The sequence below is a fragment of the Macrosteles quadrilineatus genome, unplaced genomic scaffold (assembly GCF_028750875.1).
Source record: "Macrosteles quadrilineatus isolate MER2022 unplaced genomic scaffold, UCM_ALF_1.0 Scaffold_5__1_contigs__length_97177068, whole genome shotgun sequence".
NCBI lineage: Eukaryota > Metazoa > Arthropoda > Insecta > Hemiptera > Cicadellidae > Macrosteles > Macrosteles quadrilineatus.
The window spans coordinates 25588079-25615009 of record NW_026542598.1 but is presented as its reverse complement, the minus strand read 5'-3'; the positions used below and the strand labels follow the sequence as shown (position 1 = coordinate 25615009).

The 26931-nt window shown below is 31.1% G+C and overlaps 1 protein-coding gene across 4 annotated transcripts in view; it reads left to right on the top strand.

Annotated features, from left to right (window-relative positions):
• LOC128994414 (SCY1-like protein 2) overlaps positions 1-26931 on the top strand; it is a 94052-nt gene that overhangs the window by 25812 nt on the left and 41309 nt on the right. For all 4 annotated transcript variants that reach the window (XM_054418970.1, XM_054418972.1, XM_054418971.1 and 1 more), the window contains exons 2-3: positions 10142-10225; positions 15286-15526. In XM_054418970.1, coding sequence (XP_054274945.1) covers positions 15338-15526 — 189 coding nt within the window. In that variant the 5' untranslated portion in view covers positions 10142-10225; positions 15286-15337. The remainder of the gene's footprint in view (positions 1-10141; positions 10226-15285; positions 15527-26931) is intronic.

Genomic DNA, 26931 nt, shown 5'->3' with positions numbered 1-26931 from the left:
GATCTTGAAATACAAGTATTTTTTTTTTTTACTTGACTACTAAGCCCCATTAACCACCATAACCACCATTAACCGGAATTTATCGCTGACTTTAGATACTGTAAGTACAATTCTAACGCTGTTGAAAAAAACCCTGTTTTGAAATGTGTTTTGTCTCATTATGATTATTTGAGCTGTTATTCACAAAATCTTTATCTTATTCTCTTCTTTTTTCTCATGTAGTTTAAACTAACCATTTAATAGCAATATGAGTTTTACGATTTTATTGTAAAATTAGAGTACAAACAATAGCCGATTGATTTTGTTTGGTTATATCAGTTGTTATTGGGTTTACATTTGGTGCCTTATCAGATAGTATAATTTATGAATTAAACCCTGCGTATTCAATACTGAAACATACACATAATACATGTTCAACAGATCCTTCAAGATGTAAAACCTATGAGGAATATCATTGAATCTTTCATTGAATATAGGCTGTAAAATGTGAACTGGCCAACGACGTATTTAATCACTTAAGATTTTTTTCACCACACTATGATGTTTTTGGCTGTATTACATACGTTAATTGGTGGATGAAAGTTACGTTTTGCTGGCCATGCCAGCTGTCATCGTAATTTGGGGACCGAGCAGGTTTTTACAGGCCGGGGCCGCAAAATCAGCTGTCCGCTTACTTACTTAAAACATGAATGCATTTTAAATACACAATCAACATCCATAGCATTGCAATAGAATTGTGTTATTGTCACCGTTGCCTAGCAACTATTTATTTTTATTTTTGCTGATTCCTCAAATTATTTCTTCACATAACCTTAAAGTTGTAGTTGTGTTGACTATCAGTGTACATTATTATAGTGGTGAATAGTGGTAATAGGGTATAGTGCGGTGAAAAATAGCGTTCGTACCACGGACCGAAATGGTTTTGCAGCTCTCGATCGATTTAAGTTCTCGACTTCGTCTCAAACTTAAAAACTATCTCGAGCCGGCAAAACCTCATTTTCGGCCCTAGGTACGAAATATACTATTCTGACTATTTGATAATTTTTTCATGTACAAATAAATTAAAAAATTAACATCTTTTGATGATTCAAGCGTAATAACAAGACTTCATTAGCTGCCTATACATAAAAAATTTATAAAATGAAAATATAACAAGAATACATAGGAAATCAATAACTAAAATTGGTTTTTACGTAGAACAAATTTTGACCGACGATTGAAGTTTGAGTAAAATAGAAATTGGGTTTGTCACTCGTTTGATAAATGAGAAGTGCGTAAATCCAAATTGATGAAATTATTCATTAAAGCTTAGAAACTTCACTCTGTCGAGATATGAGAATAGATAAGGATGACTGATGACGCGGACGTAATAAACTAATTACAGTTTATATTTACTAAGTTATTTAAATACTTGAAAAGTCACAGTATTTTAGGTTTACCATTCAAACCTTTTTACAGTTAGTCTATTAAAATATCTTAATCACACACATAGAAAATAATAAAAAAGTACATGATTTCGAAACCCGTATTCCGTTGACTATTTAAATAATTTGTTAGTTAAACTGTAGATACCTAAAATTTGTGGATTTTTATAAAATGTGGTTTGAATGTTATTTTGTATACTGTGTATAGTTTAACGAAATCACGTTTTATTTGAAGATTTATGGGTTTTCAAAACTGTAAGACACTCACATAACTAACCTTTGGCTAGCATAATCTTGAATAGTGCATTAGCACTTCTATACATAGGTATACAGAATATTTTTCATTGATATTGTATACTTTAGTGGTATTTTGTATTTAATTATAATCAAATGTATGGTAAAGCGGCCTTCAATTCTATTTTTACCCGTCACTGTCTCACCGCAGTCTAAACTTCTATGCTTACAATGCACCTAAGGAAATCATTCATAGATTTTTTCTAAATTCAATGTAGTCACTAAACCCTTAGTACTCCCTTAATACTACTATGTCAGCTGTGGATACGGTATTTGCATAGTTATTAGTACAAGATAATGTATCATGGCTTTGCAATTTAGTTCCAAATATTTCATCCACCTGATTTTAATTCACCCTTTTACCCCTTTTCACCCTCTTTCACACCCTTTAACTAATGAATAAATTACAACCAACGGTTGGTGCTCAATTATGTTGTTTGGTTGTCACAATATTACAGTAATTGCATTAACTAGTAATAAAGCAATAGAGCGAGAACAAATATAAAAAGAATTCGTATATGAACTGAATCCACCTAAATGATCCATTATAAAATCGAATTGATTGTTTGCACAACGATTGTATGTCAAACAAACGAAGCTCCCTGATCTCAATAACATAATTACCTTCATACCTTTTTTGACTTTATTAATAAAAAAAAATCGTCGTCATAGTGAAACAGTACTGATATACACTATCAATCACAGATAAGTACATATGATAAACCTTACCACAGTTATGACAAGGTAAAAGGGTTTAACCACGAGAAATACAACTAGTCTAAAATAGAATTACCAGACCATTATACTTTTCATTGCAATTTGGTTTTAAGGTACTAAGGTTTGCATTTTTTATTGGTAAATTTTAGTATAATTCATGTAAGTTATAGTTACAATAAGTTTTTTTTTTCAGTTAATTCCCGCAAAGTTCTAATTATATTTTTAAATTATAACGTATAACAGCTTATGGATTTCTATGATATTTTAACATTACATTTCCATTTACAGGATTGATCGAATCAGTATATCATTTGAGATAAAACATGAATGTTTGTTAATATAAATAACCAAATTGTATAATATTCTACCTGTATTAAATTAACATTTTGTAAATCGTAACTAAATTACCTCCAAGAACCACCAATATTTAGTAATTATATTCAACAATAATAATCATGGCAAATAATTGTATTAAAAATATTTAAATGTAATTAAGAATAAAATTAGGGGCTAATAAGAAAAACTGTATTCAACAATAATATACTAAAAATGAAATATATACAATTATACAAGTGCCAAGGTCATAAATATTTCTTGTATACTAAAGTCTAGATGTACCGTGTGTTAGGTTGCATTGTTGAAGTGAACCTGCAACAAATGAAAAGAAATGTGCTTTTTGGAGAAACTGTGGAAGAAAGGATATGGGCGCCAAGTCTCCAGTGATTTAATTGTAATATTCAAAGTATACTAAATTAACCAAGAAGAATTGAATGTTTATATACAAATAAACTTGAAAGAAGATTATTTAAACAGAAAACTGGTAATATCTATTATAAACATTCAAAACCATCAGCAATAGTTTCCATCAATCACATTGTCCCTTGTTAACTATTATTTCTTCTCAGACACATTTAATCATCCGGTTTTGAAAAAATATCAATATTTTAAGCAAAATTAAACTTCCAATTATTTCAAGATATATTTACCGTAAAGAAATTTAATGGCAATTCTACCCAATTGAATCAGAAGAAAGAGAGACTCTTTCATAGGCTAAGGACCCTTCTAATTGTAGCCTAATCTCATTGTAAAGCCTAATTATCAAGATAGACTAAGTAGCTTATTTTTAATTTTTATAAACTATTATAATTTAACTGCTTGGCACAAAACCATACCCTTATATAAAACTATTTGCTCTACCAAAATTGTCAATCAATCCCATAAACCTAGCCTACCCTATGTAACTTATAAAACCTAAAATTGACCTAGCCCACGAGTATGTTGTAAAATAGCCTAACTTATATCATAGAATAAAACACATATGTGTTAACTTATAACCAGCCTATCATTGTCATTTGAATTATCTATTCTTAAGTTAACTTATATTTATAAAACCCAGTTAATAAGGTGAGGAACGTTACAATGTCAAAAATGACCAAATTGTAGTTGATTAAACGGATTTTACATTCATACAAGAGCTTCTATCATTTAAGGCTTTTATCTTCATTAAAGTTACACTCGCTGAATAACATGTTTAAATTAGTTTTAAAAATGATTATAGTTAGTTTTTACATTAGTATGCAAATATTGTCTTAATATGTTTTTAATGAGAGTTGATAATTGTAAATTATTTGTAAAATACAAAGTTGTATTGTTTTAGTACTGTTTACCATTGATATAAGGTTTGGTTCAGGTTTATTATACATCCCTAACATAAAGCCCTCACTATTAAGGACCAAGTCGTTTAAGGGCGAAACAACTTTCGTGCCTGGAGCCCATATTGTTTATTGTTTCCTGAGCTTTGTCTTCAAGTTATTGTTTACTTTTGACTTGTAAGTTAACTCAAAGCACTCCTTTTAGCTTCATTTGATGAAAGTCTCGACTACAAATTCCTCTCGAAAATATTCAACACTTTTTTAATAGGTAATTTGACATTACAAAAATGGCTGATGAAAAATCTAGTATATTTTATTCTTTCATTTAGACCTGACATATTATAAAATTATATAATAATTGTTCAATTTCATAATTTTTACTTCGATGGTATACCAACGATTATAATTATAATATACAATTACAGTAGACATTTACAATATTTGGTTACATTGCATAACTACTAAATACTCCTATGATTCCCTTAAGCCTACAACATTCATTTATCATATTGTAATCAATTCTGAATAATCGTTTACCTTACCTTTCAAAAGTAGACCATACACTGTAAAACTGCTAAAGCCGTTGCATTACATTTGATCATTTATATAAACAATTTCAATCCAAAGCTAAGAAAACAAAATCTATAACACTCTAAAAGGTAGGAAACCGAGTGAACGCTTGAAATTAAAAATGAAAAAACGCAATAACCTCTAATTGAGATAAACATAGTCCATAAGTCAGTGACGTGTGCAAGTGGGGGACAATTTACCACTTGAATGTACTGCATTTTTATTGCGTTCATTTTTCTTACTTTCTGTTGACATCACAGGCTCAATATAAAATATTTCGAACGTTTCTTTGTTTTATTATTAAATGAAAGATATTACTTTTTAAATAAATATTAGTTTTTAACGTAGTTAAACAATATTAGATATTGCAAAATAAATAGTCCTGATGTTTTTTTGAAATGTGGATTTAAATATGTTAATGAGCCGATGGGTTCAAAATCCTTACTGCTTACTTATTAACTAGACACTAGTTAGCAATGGAACGGGAAAAGTGAACAGCTTATTACTTTTACTTTCTTGGAACTCATTAATTATATTGACAAATATAGCAACAACTTTCCTGCATATGAAAAAACTAAACTTATGTAATAATAGAGAAAATTTAGTTTTCGTATTCTTGCCATTGTCCTTAGGGTTCTATCTTACAAACGTTTCATAAATAAGTAGAAACTAAGCATCACATTTTCAGGAAAATAACACTTCGTGTTAAAATTGTATACTTTGATACATAAAGTATTTTTTATCGCAAAAATTCGAATGCTATATTTCATGTAGGAGGGCATTTTGAAATCTAAAGCAATACTAGTTGAAACCCGTCGAAATCTATGATTACTGTTGTGGTTTCAAGTAATATAATTTATCTATCAACCGATGATAAATAACTCCATTTTTGAATAATTTAGGTTGTTCGTGATTCAGCAGTGTGCATTAGGTACGTCCAATCGTAATGATTAATAACTGAAATGAAAGCTGATATTTCACTGGAGGTTCTTGGATAAAAACATACCAAAACTAATTTCGGTTTTTTTATTGTGTAATACAGTACCTTTAAATTAATTTATTCAAACGATAAATATCTCAAATAAAAGCCTATATTTCTATGAGCATTTTAAGCCCAAGACATAAATGGATATATAGATGGGGTGATAGGGTCTGTTCGGCTACGATTCCCAGATATTAAATTGTAGGAAATACAAAACAATTGAAATAATTTCTTTGCGCTAGACCAGGATTAAGATGTTACAAGACGGCTGCATAGCTATCAAGGTACTGCACAGCCAAAATAATTCAAATCGAACGTTCATATGCACTAAAAAGCAGATGAAAAACTGTTGCTAAATCAAAGAAAAAATGCAGCTATCCAGTGCAGTATAATAAGAGGAACATCTAAAAATACAGTAGTTAAGTTCACGCAACGAGTTGTGTACACTACTTTACCTATGACAGTGTTGTAATTACTAAAAATCACTACTCATAGCTTATAAGAGAGGTTAATATATGTTTTTGTTTATAACCTCTCACGGCCACTGACAGTGATGCAACGAAACATTGTACCAAACACTAATTGCACCACTCAACAATTAAATTGGCCTGAACAGCTGATTAATTAAAGCTCGAATGATTACAGTTTTGTTTCTTTTGTCCAAATCATTAAACCTCATAGGTCCGTTACCCGTGTTGTTATGAGTAAACCTATGCTGATATGTAAGTAAACAACGCTGATATGTGAAACTTTTCAATTCTAAGAAGTGAACTGGTACGGTTAGTTTAAAAAACCGGTGGTAGGTAAATTTATTTAATAAATTATATTAAACGAAACCAAACTAAAAACAAATAATAAAGACTACCTCCATTATTGAATCCATATAATTGCTCTTGGCAACGATATAAATTATTCAAACACAAACTGTTATATCGGCTTTCAGGTTAATAGAGATTGTATTGACAAGAGTAGTCGATAGCCATCTCTATTGACAGTTAGTTAGGCTAACATTGAGTAGCAATACTGTTAATAGCCCCTTGTTGGTTCTGTTTACAATAGTCACACAGTCAGGGACACGATATGACGTCATGTAATAATCACATACAAGACACACGACATGATGTCAAGTAACGATCACATGACTAATTTCATAGTCATTTTACTGTCACATACGCGTAAAATTATATTATAGTCCTGAGCATGACATGACGTCATATGAGATACATGAACATGGAATCACGTCATGTAACAATTGTATACACGACATGACGTCATGTTTCATAACCTCAGATAAGTAAGGTACAGAGGAAACTTGTTTATGGGACAACCGTGTCTTTTAGCTCTTGTATAGTGGAGCGGAAAAATACTTGTGACGAGCATGGAAGAGCCCAAGTGCCAAACACTGTGCGGACATTCCTATCGAGGGCACACAGGGTCTTTCTTCACCACGAGCACTGTAGTTTATGATGGTGAGGGGTGGTGTTGGACACCATGCGAGTAGGGATAGACACATTTAAGTGTATTATTGAATGTTTCCTCCTTACCTTACTTATCTGTGCAATAACATACTCGGAATGACGTCACAGTACAGTGATGGTGACATGATGTAATCTTGGTTATTTAACGTAGAGCCTTCCTGTCTCCTTTACGACGTCAAAGAAACACTTTTATTTAAGAAGGCTTTTAATATTTACGAATCTGAGTTTAAGAATAAGTATTCTTTTCTAATATAGAGAGTGAGCCAAAATAAGCCTACTTATAGTGAAACTATTTAAATGTTTATAGTAGGTTATAGAAGGTATTTCATTTTAGATCACAATATTTTAACGCTAAGTGCAAAGCTTTCTGACCACTTAAATCCACAATTTAAAAACGCTATGATTGTTAAAGTTTTAACTTATAGCTCAAATTTGTTATGGCTAAGCTTAAGCTTTTAATTATAGGCTACATGGAGGAAGACTAAAGTTTTTCGTTTATAAAACAACAGTTTTTCAAAAAGTTTATTCTTGTTCAGATACAGATACTGTTTACACCTTTAAAGGATTTTAATTTCTAAACTTCTTTGATTAATTTTTGGATTTATTTCCATTAGGTTGTGTATATTTCGTGGGAGTGTAAGTGTACGCCTTTTGAAAATCACGCCTTGTTTATCAATAGCTTATTTATAATTACGTATTCGACAATTTAATTCCATATTTCACTATGAGCGATTGAATCACTAAATAAATTCAGCAATAACAACTACTATTCCATAGTAATTTGAATGTGTTACCTTTTACAATTAATACATTAAAAATTATTTCTAGTATACTGGGATTGTATTGATTTAATAGACCCAATCGTACAATACGGAATAATATTGTTTCCCCTCTTTAATATTTTGCTTATTATTGACATCTGAAAACTGCTGCTTATTGTACTGTAATGACGTAAGATTTTCAGTTTCAAGATTTTAGTTGTCTATTCTTGAAAGAACTCCACTTTTTAGTGACAGTGGGTGTACGATTGATGTGCCTCAAGTACCGGAGTCATTTGCAGTATTTCCTCTGAGAGACAACCTACTTTCACAATATTTCATTCAATTTATTCAACTTAAAATAACCCTCATGCTTATCTTCAAGACATTTAAATGTTAATGGTACGTAGGGCACAGTTTGATTTAAAAAAACATTCATCTCTTAAATGTCGACAACCTTATGCCCTAAATAACCCCAATTATATTTGCTCAGTTTATCCATTTAGATTGACGTATGGTAAACATAATTTATACAGAGTTTTTTTTTTTATTTTAGTAATAAATTTTTAAAAAACTTGTTTTATTTCAGCTTATTTTATGTTTAGGACTTATTTTACATAGCAAGTTTATATTAGGATTCAGGTAAGTTCCGTGCCGCTCATCGTCACTTACCCAAATTCGAATGGTGAATGGTGGGATACTGGCCTGACACACCACTTTAAGATAACTCACTATCCTTTTCATGCCACAGTTTCAACGGAATTATAATATTCTAATTTATTTTCACTTCTATAAAATAGCACCAGCGATGAATTTTGAATGAAATTCGATCATCCGTGATGTATTAAATTGAACTGAATGTAAAATCTATTACGATTTAGTTTTCGTTTGAAGCTTATTGTATATTTGTTTTATTTTTGTTTATTTTTTCCTCCTAGTATTTCTAACCTGATATTATTAAATATATTACTTAGACTCTGGTTGACAAGTACTTTTGTAAAATAATGAAGTTCCCAATCCTGAAAGGTTTCTTACAAACTCTGATATTCTGGAACGATCGAACTCTTGTAGCTTGAAGGTACGTGTAATCTTAGTTCCTGGGGGGACATTAAAGAACCTTAGAGGTCTTTACTTCTTGGCTAACGGTTAATATTTGATCTTATACATTCGCTCCAAGCAGAACTTAGATTTTCCTTTGAACATGATACTTTTTTATAATGATAAGCTAAGTTCACAAAATATATGAACCGGGTGGAAAAAGTTGCATGTACACGTATTAGTCAGTAAAATGGAGTCAGATATATTTTCTTATTTCTTATTCAGATAAAGCTGTATGTAAATAGCTTTGTAAAATAAAAAACACCTAGTCAATCTTTTACCATTAGCCTACTGAATTTAACAGGTATTTATCTTCAATAACTAAATAATATAATCGTCGGCTATCCTTCGTGCATTTCATCCTAAAAATTTTCTCTAAAATAGTTTTCATAATTAACATCCAAATTATTCTGTAACTAGGGAATTTACCATAAAGGGAATAAGCTATTAACGTAGGTCTCATGGTAAATCAGTACCCGGGACCGACTTACTTTTTCTTTTTGAGGTCAAAAACATTATACGTTCAAATTCATATATAGTGTATGTATCTGTTAACACGATAACTCAAGCAACATTGATCCGATTTTGATGAAAATTGGTATAAACGTGAACACCTACATCTCTTCGAACGAGTTCATGAACCAGCATGATCGGACTATGAGAACGGGGGCCCTTTATCAGCAAACCTAAGTAATTGTTAAGCTAATGTTATTTAAACAGGGAATAAATATGAATTTTTTAGGAGATATCTAAAAATCTAATCAGGCAAATGCAAATTCTTACAGGTTGCTGTGGTGGGAGGTGTTTTTATATTTGCTTAGACATGTTCAAATGATCATTAACAATCAAAGTGTCATCTTCGAAACCCGGAAAGCCCTCGAAACTGTTTCCAGAAGGAGAAAATATCTTTAACTATGATAAAACTTAGACGTACAAATTAAACAGTGGGGGAGTAACCGTTTTCTATTGTAGAAAACCTTGCAATTTTCACATGAGTCCTCTTAAAGCAATTATTTATGTTAAAGGTTTGAACATTTTTTGTTCTCATACTCACGACAGTCATACATATGGCAGTCTCAAACACTTACATAACCTAGGAAGAAAAGTTAGTGATGATAAAGATAGATTTAATCTAATGGAAATAATCTAACTTGAACCTCTGTTTCAGCTGAACCCCGAATGTTCTGCTGAGGGCAAGACGTCCTCGCAACAACAACAAAATGATGCCCATCTTCGGAAAGCTTGCAAGAAGGTTGGTAGACGAAAATATGTGTCCTTCAAATATATTTTGTCTTATTATTTTGCGTAAACCAATATAACAACAGTTGTTCAGTATTCATTAATAGGCCAGCTGATCATTTGTGTGTGTGAGAGAGAGAGCATATTACAATCTCCCCACATGGCCACAACATAATACAAATTTATGAAGTAAACATACTCTTCTTAAAAACTGTGCTTTTACCTTCTTTATATAGTTTTTGTGTAACAATTTCATTTTTTTCTCATCTTATTTTTTTTCATCCATCTAACTCTTCCTTTAGTGCTTGACTAACCTACCAACCCCTTTAATTTGAATTTAAATTGTGTATGTGAGAAATTTTGAACTCTTAAAAATTTTATTTAAAGAAGCTATCTTTTCATCAGATGGCCATACTCATACATCCTCTACCAGACCTTTTAAACATCATGTGTAAACTTAATTGTACCTAAATTAAAACCAAAGGTCCATAACATTATTTTTTGCAACCAAAATTAAATTTATCATCCCTTCACATACAGTCCACTTTATTTTTAAAATCCCCTTCTTAGGAATACGCCACAAGAGTATCGGTGAAAAGTACCACGTCACACTCTACCAAATGGTTACGTTTGATTAATTGAAGATTTATTAAAGATTTGAGCATAGGTAAAATATTTACACAGTAAGTAGTTGAACAGTTAAACTTTACCTAGACACACACAAGTGTTCCTGTATAATATGCAGCTTGTATTTTGTGCAATCTCGCATCTTGGTATACAGCCATTTAGTGTAACTACGGTTTCCCTTGTTGGAGTATTCCAAGTGCACCTTCTGCTTTAATTTTCATTTCCCTCTTGCCTTTTATATGCATTGTTTCTTGTTTGAAGAGAAATGGTACTGAATATTTTAGCTAATATTTCATAAAATATTATTTGATACTATTACACAATATCAGTTTGCAGAATAATTATATAAATTATTTATATCCTACATCTTCCGAATAACTTTTAAAGTTGAAATTAAAATTAGTCCGTTGTCAAACCTAGTATCTAATTTATATTAAAAATATCATTGTTGTATAATGTTAAAAACATGCAACACATTCTATTCCAAATAAAAAGGTTTTTAACAAAACTTGCCTAAATTAAAGTTCACACGCCTAAAGGTTTTCGAATAGATAATCTACAAAATACATGTTCTTTTATATTCCCTTACACGATAGCTCATTTTGAACTTGGTCCCACGAGTACAACATCCTGTCATAGCACTGATGAATTGGTTTAATCGTTTTTGTGTGTCGACATCATAAATTAGTTTTGGATGTCTCACATTTTAGACCGAATTCTCGACAGTCACATCAGCTATTAAAATTTTTATTTTAAAAAGCAAAAAATTTTACAATCAATGATGGTTTTAGAACGTCACTCACATTCTTTATTTAATTAGTATTTTTAATTTACGCCTTAATTCAATATATCAATGAATTTAAAGCCCATAGATATTCATCCGAATTTGATCAGTGAGTTTAAAACAGGGGGTCAGTGGATCAGTGGTTGTAATATATTTATTTTTACATAAACATTACATTTTGTAGATTTTAGATATTTATTTCAAATATAATTGTAAAATAAATACTTCAGTAATTCAAACGTATATTTTAGCCTGTTATATGAAGATTAGAATATCTGATCCATTATATACTAATGAAATGAAGGATACAAACTACTTTTGAATAATTTTTTGAAATTGAGATCCATATTCGGTAGTTTTTTCGTGTTTCGAACCAATGCCCACATCTCCAACCACTACTATCCACTGCAGGATTATACTAGGCGAAAATACATTCATGTATGCTTATAATATATTAAAATGTAAAGTTGAAAAGCCACAGAGAAGATATACCCAACCAATATCTTCATGTGACATCGCTTGATGGATGGTATTGAAAAGAAACAGACACTTTGGTAACGTATTACTCTTTCGAGCATGTGAAAATGGGATGAAAATGTCAAATAAAAACTTTTTAGACATTCAATTCAATTACTAAATATACATCGTAAGAAACTATACATAAAAAGTTTTATATAAAAATACACATAGATAAATGTCCTAAATTGCTATACGTAATTGCTTAGCGTAATATTTTTCTGGAATATTCTTTTTTAATTTGAATATAATTTAAATTTCCTAAGTTAAAATAAATTATATTATTTTCCCCCACCTTCAGTGTTTAGGAATGGTTATTTTTAGTGAATCATCATAATTTCGTTACATTGCAGCTAAAATGGATGTTATAAAATAGTATTATGGGTCTACAGAAGTTATTTTCCTACCTTTGCTGGCGATGAATTGTCAGCTAGAGTTGAAGAAATTTTCTATACATTTTCTGATTTTAATTCCTCTGCTGATCTTACATAAAGAAATAGTCTCAATTGCCGAAAAAATGTTCTTCGTTATTATTGTATGTTTGCCTACAATAATATAGATATTTACACTTTAACAACATTTAGATTTAATAATAAATTTAAATTTATTACCTTGGCGGAGTAGTACTTTTAATTGCTGCACGGTAACTGCTGGTCGTATGCAAAAGCAGAACAAAACGTAAATTATATGGACCATAAGTAGTGTTAAAGGTGAAAATCGCAGGTATTGTGATTTATTTAGCTTAAATAACGAAAAATATCATTAATAGCATGGATTAGAGGTGTCATTTAAGCCCTCATTTCTAATCTCAGTTGTTAAACTTAAGCTCGTGCCAAAAAGAGTCACTTTTGACACTTGGGACCAAATTAACCATACTACGGTTAAAATTTATTTAACTGCTCTTCTGGAAATACAAATATGTATGAAACATCTTGAAATTGAATTCTAATTCATGTAAACGTTTTAACATAGAATCTGTATGATTTTTAGACATATTTGGTGAAAATATACTTTATGTGTGGATATTTATCGATGTAAGTATACATTTCTCTTAACCACTGCACGAGCAGGTTTGGACGAGACAGGTCTATCAAGCAAACCCTCGTAGAATCCTTCCACTCCGTCAATGTCTGTTCCGGATGTCGGGCAGGATGAGTCACAGGTCAATTTCCTATTTTCCGGCAGCCAATCAGACATCGAGTTGCGACCTTCAGCTTTACCTCAAGGTTTAAAGTTCAATCGTGATTAGTAACTTCTATTTTCATAAATTCTGTGCTTTAAATTGCAGTTACGTATTTTAAATGTTGGTGTTACAAAATTTCTTGTATTACGGGGTTTTTTATAATTCAAATAGACGGAAGATTTTCCCAATTAATTAGTTTAAAAGTTTCTTCATTTGTAGCAAAGGAATGAATAAGCTAGATGTAGCCTATGTCTTATATTGCAATAAAAAAATTGTTATTGTTGTTCACGATTAACGCTGTAAAACTGGGCTTTTTGCACAATAACAATACAGCGTCCTAATTCAGTTGAATATCCAATAATACATTATATGATATACATATGGTTAATGACCAAATAACGAAAATAATTATTGAATTTTTTTGTTTCCAGTTAGAAAAATATGTTTTTAACATCTATAAAGCTGATGACAATTTACATCTTTTACCATTATGAACATTATTAAAAATGTTATTGCAGACATTTGCCTTTACGATAAGTAAATAAATAAATAAAGACACCAAAAAGTTGAATCAGAGCCATAGAAATGTAAGTACCATTTCAACAAACCTGTTTATCATTACAAAACTGCAAATTCACTGTGTATTTTTTACACTCCACTATTATAAATCAGGAAATATGTATTATATATATCGAATACCCTTGTAAATAGTCAATAGTCTCAAAAGAAAAGTGCATTTGACTTTACAGTTCATTAGTTAAGATGTTCGATATATTGGACCAGTTTTATTGTTGGATCAGCTCCGATAACGAGACAAGAGGGAGTAATTAAGCATCTTTTAACTCGTCCTATCTAATGAGCGTGAGCGAAACCAGCATGGTAGCAATCTAGATAATGACTAAGAATAATTGAAACTTTTTGCTTCAAATTCCAGATATTTAAAAAATCCTCTACTAAATGATTCTGTCTAAAAATGTTGCAGGTAATTTTATGTTTTGTGAGTAAATCCATTAAATTTGTTAACAAAATGAGCTTTACATAATAACTTGTTCATTGAAAACCAATACCGAAAAGGTCAAAAGTTAACACAAGTATGATTTAATTGAAGCATACGACATAGTATTGGCAGCAAGTGCTCGAAGTAAAATACGAATATTACAAGTTTACGAAGCTTATCATTTTTTAACAAGAAACACACAAAAATACTCCTTACCATAAATGTTTTCTTAATCTATCTGGGTAATATGTTGTGCATATAATAAATATAAGTTTTTGCACCAACTTTAAAAAGCGTTAACGGTTCTGAGGGTTGAAATTAGCAACAATTGCGTTTCAATTCTTTTCACAAAAGACCAATGGTTAGTAAAAGTTTTGGCACAGGAAATTAGTTCCGAGAAGCTCATATTTCATAAATTGTCTCAACTGGATGTTGGATTTTAAAGAGAAAAAGATGATTTCTAAAATTAGCTTTGTCAACTGATCAGATCGTCATGGTGTTCTCAATGCTCTTCATTATGGATAAACATTTTTTTAAATAAATAGCTTCGAGAAATGTTACCACATAGCCCAATTATAATTACTATTAGATTTTCAGTAGCTTTTGGATGCTTTTTGAAAAGTATGTATTTTTTTTTTTCAAGTAGAAAGCCCATCGATCGGCACAACATTTTCGAAACTTCTGAAGCCTAATGCAAAAATCTTCTTATGTTGCCGATGCAGTGTGACGTTTTCAAAAATGCTAAGTTACAGGACTGACTCACTGATTCCCAGAAATGAAATGTGATTTTAAAATACCTAAGTTGTATGTGTTTTGATGTCCAGTCGTCATAACTGTGGCTTACCTGAAGTGCCGGTTCCATCACCGGGAAACTGCCCAGGTTTCTGCAGGTAGTTACCTGAGGAGGTAACTACCTCCTCTGTGGGGGCCATGTTGTACGCTTGTACAGAATGTTGATTGTTGCAGGGGCAGCCAGGCGGTAGGATGAGACGAGAGCCCGGGTTCTAGCGACGCACCAATGCCAGCCACTGCCATGTTCTCCAACCTGAAGAGCAGGGTTGGTGGTGGGGGTGGCGGCTCAGCAGCACAGAATGTTCTTGACCACAACCCCATCACTCAGTACTTCGAGGTAGGCAAGCTGGTGGCCAGCGCTGGGCCCGAGCACATCTGGAAGATCTATGACGCCTACCGCAAGAGTGATGGGAAGGTACGTTACTGTACGAATTAGTTTATTCTATGTTGATTTACTAGCAATTGATCGTTATCTTCTAATTTTTGTACGCGAAAGCAACCTGGTCTTATAGTAAGCCTAGATTGCGGGGCTTTGAATCATCGAGATACCGGGCTTTGACTTACTTCAACCCTACAAAAAGGTTCTGGACAAGAGCCTAATTCCCTTGTATTGTGTTGTTACTGATTTCGTAGGGTGCAAAAACTTACCTTACAGTTATGTACCACCGATTTATTGATAACAGATCTCGTTGTCAGTGAGTTGGTCGCTCATTTGGTGCCCAACAGACTGAGAAACCCATTAAGCTATTATTCTGTTCGTGTTTCAGTGATCCTTATTTAAATTTATCAGCACAGATAGTTATTGTTCTTCTTCTTGACATGACTTATCTCCTGCTCTTTTCGTTACAGCTCGCACACACACACAGGTCAAAGCCCACGGAGTTATTGGTCGACAATTTTTGACCTTGTAATTCACCACATAATCAAATTCAAGGTTAAACATTACCAACTCTTCAATAAGGACTAAATACACTAATGTTTAGGATGTTAAGCATAACTTTTACTGGACCAATAAATCATTGAATTTCTATTCCTTGTACTTGATTACAGTTAATATTCAAACACACAATTTTATTGTTCATGTTTAGGTAAGTATATATTTTGAATGCAAAAATTATCAACTATTTCGATTAAAAGCTGTCCCCCAATTGTTTTATACATCTTAAACTCTTCCATCTTTCGTAAAAGACTATCATTCAAACCTAATATTGAAAAAAATCTTTGTCATGCAATATTCCTCATAAAACGATGAGGAAACTGTTAACAGATGGCTTCTCTTTATGGACGCCTCGTTGACCTACCTCCGGTTGTTGACAGTTTGCAATACTGTATAGGGAGGACGAGTATAAAGGGAACAGAGCGCCCTGATGGGGAAGCTCATTAACAGCTATAATGACTACCTTGACTACCCAGACTGTTCTATTATATAGCTCGGCAACACTATTAGAACTCAGATTTGACTCTGTGTTAAAGAAAAAAAATACTTTTGCTTTATAGTTGTATAACATGTTTTTGTACATGGAAGAATTGCATGTGTGTATGCTTTACTTTGGTCGTTAAAATACATCCGTCATATCCAAGTGAAAATAGGTTGACAATAACTGGTGGTGTTACTTATCTTTAGCCAGCACTATTTTTTTATTAAATGGTATTGGTTTGTAAACGCACAATGTTAAAATGGGCTAAAAATAAAGTTATAAAAAGTCCTCATAACTTTAGAATAGATCAAGATTTTTAAAAACGAATTTTGGAATTGTAATCAGCGTAGAATTCTACTTTGGAATGATTGGTCATAACCCTACCTTTAAATTGAAAAAAAAAACGTTGTATGATAAATTATCATTAGCCTGGCCCTTGAAAAACGAATATTTGTTTAGTTGTGTGTGTCTAAATTACAAGATAATATTCAAAGCTTTTTCAGTAAACACATTTTCTATATCAATTATTTTTATCTAACACATTTAACAATACAACAATCTAAACCATACTGAGGCTGATGTTATTGAATTATTAAGAAATTCATTTTCAGTTAGAACTACACTGAGCGATAGTTAAATATTACATACATAAATGCGTTACTAAAATTGCGTTCCATGCGTTTATTACATTTGAAGTCTCCTTTAATTTTAAATCAGGTTAACATTGTTCATGAATATTTGGTTACCAGATAGAGCAAGCAAAAAAATGACTTAGAATAAAAGTTATCTAATATTCAACACTATTCAGTGGTAGAATAACTAAAAAATCTTGTCCTTGAACTTTGAAATTGAATAAACAGTTAAAACATTTGCTACCATAGTTTTCATTCATAAGTGGTCAAAGAGAAATTAAACTGATGTATGTTTATTGGTTTGATAGCACAATTATTGTAAAACATTACTTAGCACGAATTAAAATCTAGATGTATCCCAAAATAAAAGAATGATCAACTAGTGATACGTAGACCATAATCTATTGTAATAAACTATTTTAGTAACTTGTAGTGACAGAATGTTTAATGGATTTATTGAAGACTTTAAATCCCCTCGTTTGACAGGTCAGGGATAATCCTTCCCTTAGCCAAAACGTCTCAACCAATTTTAGCACAGGGAGGATTTTATTTTTTATCTAATATTTACATCAACCGGGTTCTGTAAGAGTAAACCAAATAAAAGTCAAAGGTGGGAAATAGTATTATGTGATGAATTTTTTGCAAATTAATGATTAATAATAAATTAGTAATGTACAAATAACAGGTTCAAACCATTGATGAAGATTATTGATTATTAATTATTAAATTATTGAGATGTGGGACGCCACCTATGTGAGTATTTTAACCCAAATATGAGTAAAGTGTTAGTGTAGAATGGAGTGTGATGCCTTGTGTTGCTTTGTTACTCACCAAGATCAGCTGTTTCGTTAATTAGAACCATTTATCAAAAGCCTAATTATCAAGGGCAATCAAAAAGCTATTTTTAACCATAAAAAATCCACACACTTTTTAGAGGATTGAACCAGGGACCTTTGGTTATATACCGTAAATTCTGAAGTATATGATCATTTGATGAATGAACTATGTCCCCAAGTAAAAAGACCAATTCAATGCTATCATCAGAGTAGGGGTTGCATGGTAAATTGTAATATATGTTTTTAACCATCTCAACAAAATGTTAAAGGAATTAAAAAAAAACTAATTAACTATAGAAACATATCTCTTTTACTTCTATCCAACGAAATTATTTACAAAAATTTCATAATCTATGATATTTTACTCTTTTTATAAATCCATTCCCTTGAATAAGTCCATCCACTTCCTTTTTTCCAAAATCCCTTTTTATGAGATTCAAATTAATAGGCAAATATTGAAGAATTTTCAACAAATTATATCCAAAATGACCGATTTGCTAACAGAAAAATTTGGTTACAGAATTGAAACCTGACGTCAATTGATGTTGCGTGAGGGGTTGGAAAATAACCTCCTACAGATTCCTGGTTATAAATGTGTGAACTTTAGTCATACGAATCAAATTTATAGGGGTACAATTTTTAGCTAATTTATGTTGAGACACATTTTACAACGATTTGGTAATTCTTTCACCTTCGGAGCTTTAAGTGGGGTTTTAGCTCACTGTAGTAAAGTTTTATGATCGGCGAACCGATACTTAAATAAATCTAAATACCCAAAGCATATTATATTTTTTTAAAGCAATTTCCGTTAGTTTTAAAACAAATTTTGACACATAAAAAGTTAAAGTCGTTGGTTAAAACTAAAGGAATGTAATGTCATTATGTAGTAATGCAATTTCAACTGTAAATCCTATGTTCTATGTCATATGTGTCCTATGTAATGCAGAAGTTGAATTTAATTTAGGTGTATGTCATATCTTGGTGTTTTCAATTCATATCAGATGCATACCAAAGTTTGAGTGTTATTTCGTACATGTTTGAGTCAAAGTAATTAATTTTGGATTCGAGTAAAAACAGTGGGCCGTATACTGACAGCACCTATCCAATTTATGATGAATAGCATTCCACTTCTCCAGCAACGAAATTAATCATAATAATAGGATTTATTTTGTTTTAGTAACATAGTAGTCAGTAACAACACAAATTAGTAGTTGCCTTATGCAATATTTTATTTTTAACTTGTAACTGATCTTGATTCAATCTTGTAGTTATGCAGTGAATCTATACATGTTTTTACAATTTGCATTTTAATTTTTAGCTTGGTTGTTGTATAAGTATCTAATACTTGTAGTAGTTACTCAATTATTCAGAATAATTAGATTTTTTATTAATGGAACAAAAATAAATTTGACCACTTAATTCGTTCAGTTAAATTATCTATTATCCTAACCAATCAGCTACAATGCTCAGTAAAAAAATTACTTGATTTTAAATTAAGTAAAACAAGTGTATGGAGAGAAAATGTAAATATTTTTGGATATCCTTTTGTTTCCATGAAAAACAACCAATAATGTAGTATCTTTTCCACTGAATTTCCCAATTTCCCTGCATCAAAAGCTTAAGCTTCCACAGGGCGTAGCTCCAATGCATTCAAAGATGAATAAAAAACACGGTTGTTTCTTCGTTTGATTCATAATTTACTTTTGTGTAAAATTTTATACAATTTAATTAATTTGTTCATCTCAGTATTTACCCTAAACAGACTTTCATCTACTACTTCCATGTTATAACACAATCCATCAAAAATAAAATTAAATTTGTATTTTCAACTAATTCTCTATCAAATTAATTGGGTCTGCTCATTCACCTATTCACCTAGTGTCTGATCGAAATCGATCACTACTTACCATCTTTTGTATATATTTACCGTCTTGTGAGTTTACAGTATAAGCGTAAATATATATTTTAAGTGTTATTAGACGTATTTTTTTATTTACTTTCCGTAAAATTAATACATTGTCATATAAGTAAAAACAAAAGAGAAATAATTTACTAAAATTAGTGAGGTTTTCAAAAATATAGGTTAAATAGTTTTTCCATCAAATATGGGTTAACTAAAAACAGTTTCAATGTACGTGTAGTATAATTGTGAAACATATTAATAATACACCTAATGACCCTGGTTCTACAAACTATATTGTACATGTAATAGAGCGAATGTGAGGTTAGAATAGCTATGTTTGTCGACCTCTCTGCAAGGCGTGTACAGACTGAATAATATATTTCACCCTCCGACCTGAATACTCCTATTGGCGATGGAAAAAGTCTAGCTAAATAAAACATTCGACTGAACTTTGAATGCAAAATGATGACTTGGACGATGCATGTGTTTAAAATACGTTTATTGTTGTATGTTTTGATTGCAGTTGATGTATTTTTGGATGCAGTTGGACTTTTAAGCTTATACTTAATGAAGTCGTAACAAAATTTAAATTTTGTTGAAGTTTTTAATAAAGTTACATAACAATATGACACTTCTGGTTCTGTCATTGACTACAGACAGACTAAGGTTTAGAATGCATAGTAGGGGAGGGAGATGTATTGTGATACATTTAATAACATTTAATAATGTTCATCTATAGTTGTCGTAAAAAACATAATCTATGACAAACCGAAAGGAAAAAAACTGTTATCTTAATTATGGGAGCTCTACTCAAAGATAAAATATCACTGTTTAGTAGTGCGACTCAACTTGGAATCATAAATTAAACCAAGTTTATATTGATGTGTAAAATAATTATACTTATCAATAATACTGTTGATTCTACACACTATTTATACTAAACTGATCAAGCTTATTACTGTATGCAAAATCTGTATTTTGTCTTTTGGCCTTCTTTTTGTTTCAAGTTAGTTTCCTTAGTTTCAAACTACTATGACTGGAACGGAATTGAGTGTTCACGTTCGGACTTTGAAATTGCAGCCATGCAAATACCGTACAAGTAATTTCCAAGTGAGCAAAGGAGCATTTATTTGACGTCATGCAGTAATGCGTAGCTGAAAATGAAATATTTACTAAACAGACTTTTCTCGTATTCTATTAGAACGAGCGTTCTTTTCTGCAGTCTCAAAAGATAATGGTTTTAATTAATTAAACGACATTTATAGACTAGGAAAAATTTAAGTAAACACGTTTTATCTGTCTAAACGCTTTTTTGTTTATTTCAACGCTTAGTTTATTGTTGGTGTTTAAATTTCAAGCAATAAAATCTGGTGTACTAAATTCAAACATATAATTTCGGTAGACTTTTAAGTAAAACTGTAACTAATAAAATGGAAAAATATCCCCAAAAAGAAAAGAAAACGCTAAATAGACTGCCACTGCCAATCAACATTTGTATCAACATTTGAAAAAACTTAAAAAGTGTCCTCAACATTTTTTGCCACTTAAAAATGAAACTCCGAAAAGATTGAAACACTCAGCTAAATTGTGTAGTGTGCTTTTGATTCTGCTGTCCTGAAGAAAGGAAATGAAATTTCTTAAAGGATGATTTGGCGAGGAAGTAGGAATGTGAAACCTTCAACAAAAACCAATAATGTCAGTGAATCCAATCTGAGCCAGCTGAACAGACTGATGCAAGATTCGGCTTTTGTTTCTGCTCTGGAATAAGTGCTCCTCGAGAAAGATTTTCAAACTTGGATTTTAAAAAGTAGTTTCAATACCTGCCAGAAATGTCTTTATTCGTGTGAATTGCTTGGTTTTAGCTCGTATGTGTACATACATCAACCGATTTGCTAGACACATAATAATAAGGCATTCATTCAGTTATTGAGAAAGCTAGAAATACGGAAATACAATCAACCACAAATTAATGTAAATGTTTATATTTATTAAATGACATCCAGAGAAAAGAATTCCGTAAATCAGAAAATGTCTACCTTGGCCATCAGAAAAATTATTCATAACCTGGTCTCTTATTTTAAGAATTGCATTGAAACAGTTATGAAAATTTATTGCAAAACATTAAGTATGAAGTGCATATATTTATATAAATTACATTTGAATGACTACACAGGTTTTATGTGTGATTGCAATGTTATTAGGCAAAATATTAATTCGGTTAACGGAAACGCAAATACAGGACGATTAAATGACGTATAAACAATATCTTGATGATCGCTAACTTATTATACGTTTTCGTACTCGACAGTTTAATTTACTTTATAACAATTATTCTGGCAAACATGTTAGAGTACTGATTTTAGCATTTGACATTTTTTCCTTGTAGTCTAAGAAAGTTTAACCTTACATCCAAATATTTTAAACAGTGAACTAACGAATCCTTTATTGATAGGCAGTCATAAATTAATTTAATTTTCCATACATGTTTTAATGGATTATTCATTTATAGACACTCTACGATTGTTATATCCAACCAATGTAGGTGTCCAGGTAACCAGTATTTATGTCAGAGAGATTTAAATCATGTATTGAACATGCAAAAAAAGCAAAAGTTACATTTAGCAAACTGTTCGACAAGAAACAGTTGGAATCAAAGAACAGTTTCTGGCCACAGCCGTTCCTCATTTATCAACTACCACTGGACCAATACCAGAGAGTCTCTGATGGCGTGATACTTCACTGTGGCATTTCCTCCATCTTTATCAAGTTCCAAACTACACATTCTGTCTTTTAGAGATGCTCAGTTATTTTTAAAACCCCTCAAAATTGATTGTGATTTATTAACTTTTGGACAAGTAGTTCTTTGGTAAAATCTGGATTTAAAAGGGATGCAGTGTAGGTCTACTGCACCTTTGTAAAAAGGGTTTGTTTCAGTATTTACATAGACTTTTTAATAATATTTGTTTCTTTTTAAATGGTAATAAAGGAGTTTGCTAAATGCAATTAGGGATAACTATTCTTATGAATATACTTCCAGATACAGTATGTAAAAAGTTTTTGACGAGTTTTCCATAGTCGACAAAATCTGAATTCTCTATCATAAGTACGTTGCACCCCCAATTATTGTAATTCATATGTGTTTTCATTTAAATCTCCTAGAATGTTAAATTTGTCATAAGCAGTTTTAAAACCAATATTTTACAACAGCTACACCAAAATAATGATAGTCTTACCGATTCATGTTTTTGTGTAACTAAACAGCAATGATTAACTTCAATCAGCTATAATTTTTCATAGAATCGTTCTGGGGTAAACGTTTTATACGAAACCAAATAATTTGAAAACATGGCTGTAATATAATAACAGAATTGTATTCGTAACCTCAATATCACATGGAGTGTAACAAAAACCCCTTTAGATTTACAGAGCGGAAACAATGTTAGCTATTGAAATGAGCATAACGGGGTTGATAAATCGCATAGCGTGTCATTGAGCGAGAAACACGCACGCAAAGGTGACTTGACTTTGTTGCGACCTCGTACCTCTAGGAGTTTAACACCTCTTTGAAAACTTAAACACTTCGTTAGCCCTTTTAGGATATTTTGTATGGACCTTTAACGATCAATAGGTTCATACATCAAATGTTTTTTTTTGCAATTCGTTAACGTCACCTCAAAAATATATTTTAAGAGATTTATCTTGACTGCACACTCCAGTAGAATGTTATTTTTGGAAGAACCATACATTACGCTACGGAGGAGGGAGGGAAAAAACTAATATTTTGTTGATATTTCGAAGTCCAAACCCTTTTATCTTACCTAAAATTTGGAAATGTTAAAGAACAGGTAATAGAAATACGGGATGAGTTTAGCATTGTTCTGTTTACAAGGGCGGTGCAATATAAATTACTATTTTTTTTATTAAGAATAAAAAAAGAAATCAACATCTAAATATTCATCAACAGCTACTGAGTCCAGTTATTTTCGGTTACAAAAAAAGGTTCCGTCCTTCTCTGGATATACTAAGGAACTAAGGTGATTAAGCATAATTTACATCTATTAACCATGAATTTCTTGTAATGTGAAAAGGAAAGAAAATAACTACAAGAACCGTTTAGGTTGATTTATATACACAAATTGTGATTTCAACTGTTCTTGAAATCTTATAATTTTTCTTTTTATAATTCGCACTGAGCCAATTAAATAGTAAAACAAATTCGTTTTCCTATGAACTTAATATTTAAAGTCAAAACTTTACTATGAAATTACGAAACACGAACGTAAGATAAGATCGTCCTGACAACTTTGTTTGTAAAATTGTTGTTGAGACTTTGCGATCGTGGATTTAGATGTTTGCCACCCTGGGGCTAAGAGCAAGTTGCCAGCAATTCAAGTTACCATCCTCAATACATTACATGGCCATTTTGCTTTATTATTCTCAAGGCTAACTTAGGTTTTTTATCAAAACAATTACGTCAATTATTTGGATACTTATCAATAAAAGGTTTCCAAATGATAAAATAATACTATTTGGAATTTTAAAATTTTTTAAGGCTCAATTCATATTTAGGAGGCTAACTGTATTTAGGATCACACAATAAAAATGTTATTTTGTTTGTAAACCAACTCAAACAAACTGCTGGCCAAATGAATTAAATCCACAATTGGGCATTCTTACCTACAATTAGGTTATACAATCATTCTAATTGAGTTGTTAACGACTATCCATTTTAGATAAACATATTCAGCAGCTTTGCCTTTAGCTTAAGTAATTATGTTTAATTGTTCAATATTAAACGTAATGGCTTGACCCGTTAAAACCAGATAACATTAGTTAAGAGTGTTACAACAGATCACAGAACAAATGTTTCTGCATTTGGAATGCCTAATACTAAATCGATGTTTTCAGTTTGTAGGAATCTATGTAGGTATATCATGACATTATACACGCAAACACGTTTGGAGGATAAAGGTTGTTTGGTTGTAAATACATCGTTGGTATATATAATTATAGGCCTACAATAAATCTCTAGAGTCTAGATTTATTATCATTTGATCCTAATGTTTCACAACATTTTCTGTAACATTTTTATACGTCTGTTTTAATTTTTCGAGGGGGGGGGAGCTAATTGTAACTACCAAAATTTCAAGGTTATATTTGGGTGAGTAGTGAGGAGCATTGATTTATACAAAAATAAATATTTTCTTTTACTTTCACCCTATCAATCGGTACAATAAATGATTTTTCTCTACCTTATTATATTCACTAGATAAATGATCTATGGACCATTTTATGAAAAATTCAAAAATACTTATTCTATCAAAAATACCGTCTTTATCTATTACTTTGAGTGATAAAAAAATAACTTATCACCATGTGTTTTAGTTAAAAAGAAAACAAATCTTTTCATCGTTGAACTTCTTAAAATATTTATTTGGATTATTTTCGTTTTATTTTTATTACATGGAATGAAAAACAACCCTTATTTACATACACATAATTAACTTAAAACCAAACAAGCTCATATTACAATATCAAGATTTTCCAATGTTACGATAACTGGAGTGAAAGTTCTTTGCTATTATTTAATTATTGCATCGGTTCGAAGAATTTGAACTATTTTACTTGACAGAATACAACGCAGAGGCGGGATTATGTTATATTCTGGAAGCAAGTTGACGCAGAGCTGGTCTGGGAAGTACTCGGTCGATATCCCGAATGTTGTCGAATATTCCCGAAATATCCCGAACCTTTGACACCTGTTGAATCAGCAACAAGTAGAATGGGGATCCCTAGAGTCATCAACGAGCTGAATCAGTCTTTACAATCTTTGTTTATTGATCGTTATTGACATATTTTATGGAATCGTAAAGTACATCAGCTCTGCTTCCGCTAATCAATTTAAAACACCAGCTCACCATCAATTGTGTAGCTTGTAACGGTCGTTAACTGGAATTGACTGGCTTACGTTGTTCATAATGAATTTATATGATATATTATGATATAAGCGTGTAATTTTGATCACTACTTGATTACTTTTTTCACAATTCTGATTCTCATAACTTTCTGAAGATTTTGCCTAATATGAAATAAAACAGTTTCATAGCCTTACTAATTAAATATATACTTATGTTAACATAAGTATGTAATTTGTAAGACTATGAAACTATTCTTCGTTAATACAAAAACTTAAGACATTTAATAAACCCCATAACTCAACAAATATAAGACTGTAAAGATATTTTGTTAAGTTAATGATAAAATATTCTTAATGATAATTAATTATCATTAAGAATATTTTATGGGTGTTAAAAATACCATAGGTACACTGTATTTGTCTTATATTATACGATGATTTATTTTTATTTTGTGTTATGTATATATCTCGTTCAGTGCTAAAAAGAAAGTTATGATGTACAATTATCTTCTTATATCGTTGTTAGGATTAGTTAGAAGAAGTAAAACTATGAATTAAAACATCATACTTTATGAAAAGCTAAATGGACACTTGATCAGTTCCTTGCGTGTGTGTGAAATACCAACTAAGATATAGCCTAATATGCAAAACGGTAAATTGGTAAATGCAAAACGTATGAAGTTTTGAGAACAATGAGGTGAAATTTGTTAGAATGTCATACATAATATACATAAATATTACAAAAACGTTATAAATGTTAGGTTAACTATTGTTAAGCTACTCTAGTTCGAGATATTATTGGATCGAAAAGAGAAGAATAATCTACCTTATAAATACCTATGTTCTCATTATCTAATTTGTTTTCACAGTTTTATTTAACACTTTTGAACCCAGAAGAGCTTCTAGAATATAAATGAGGAACACAATACGATGAAATTTAAAAAAACAGCAGATTGGATCTGCTCCATATGATCAAAACAAGTATTTTTAATCATGATACTTAATAATTACTACTTTAAACGTTTTTTTTTAATTCAAAATAGTATAAAATATTTTCGTTTACACGTACACTATTCTTTCATTTCATCAACAGTTTCCTCCAACTGTCGTCACC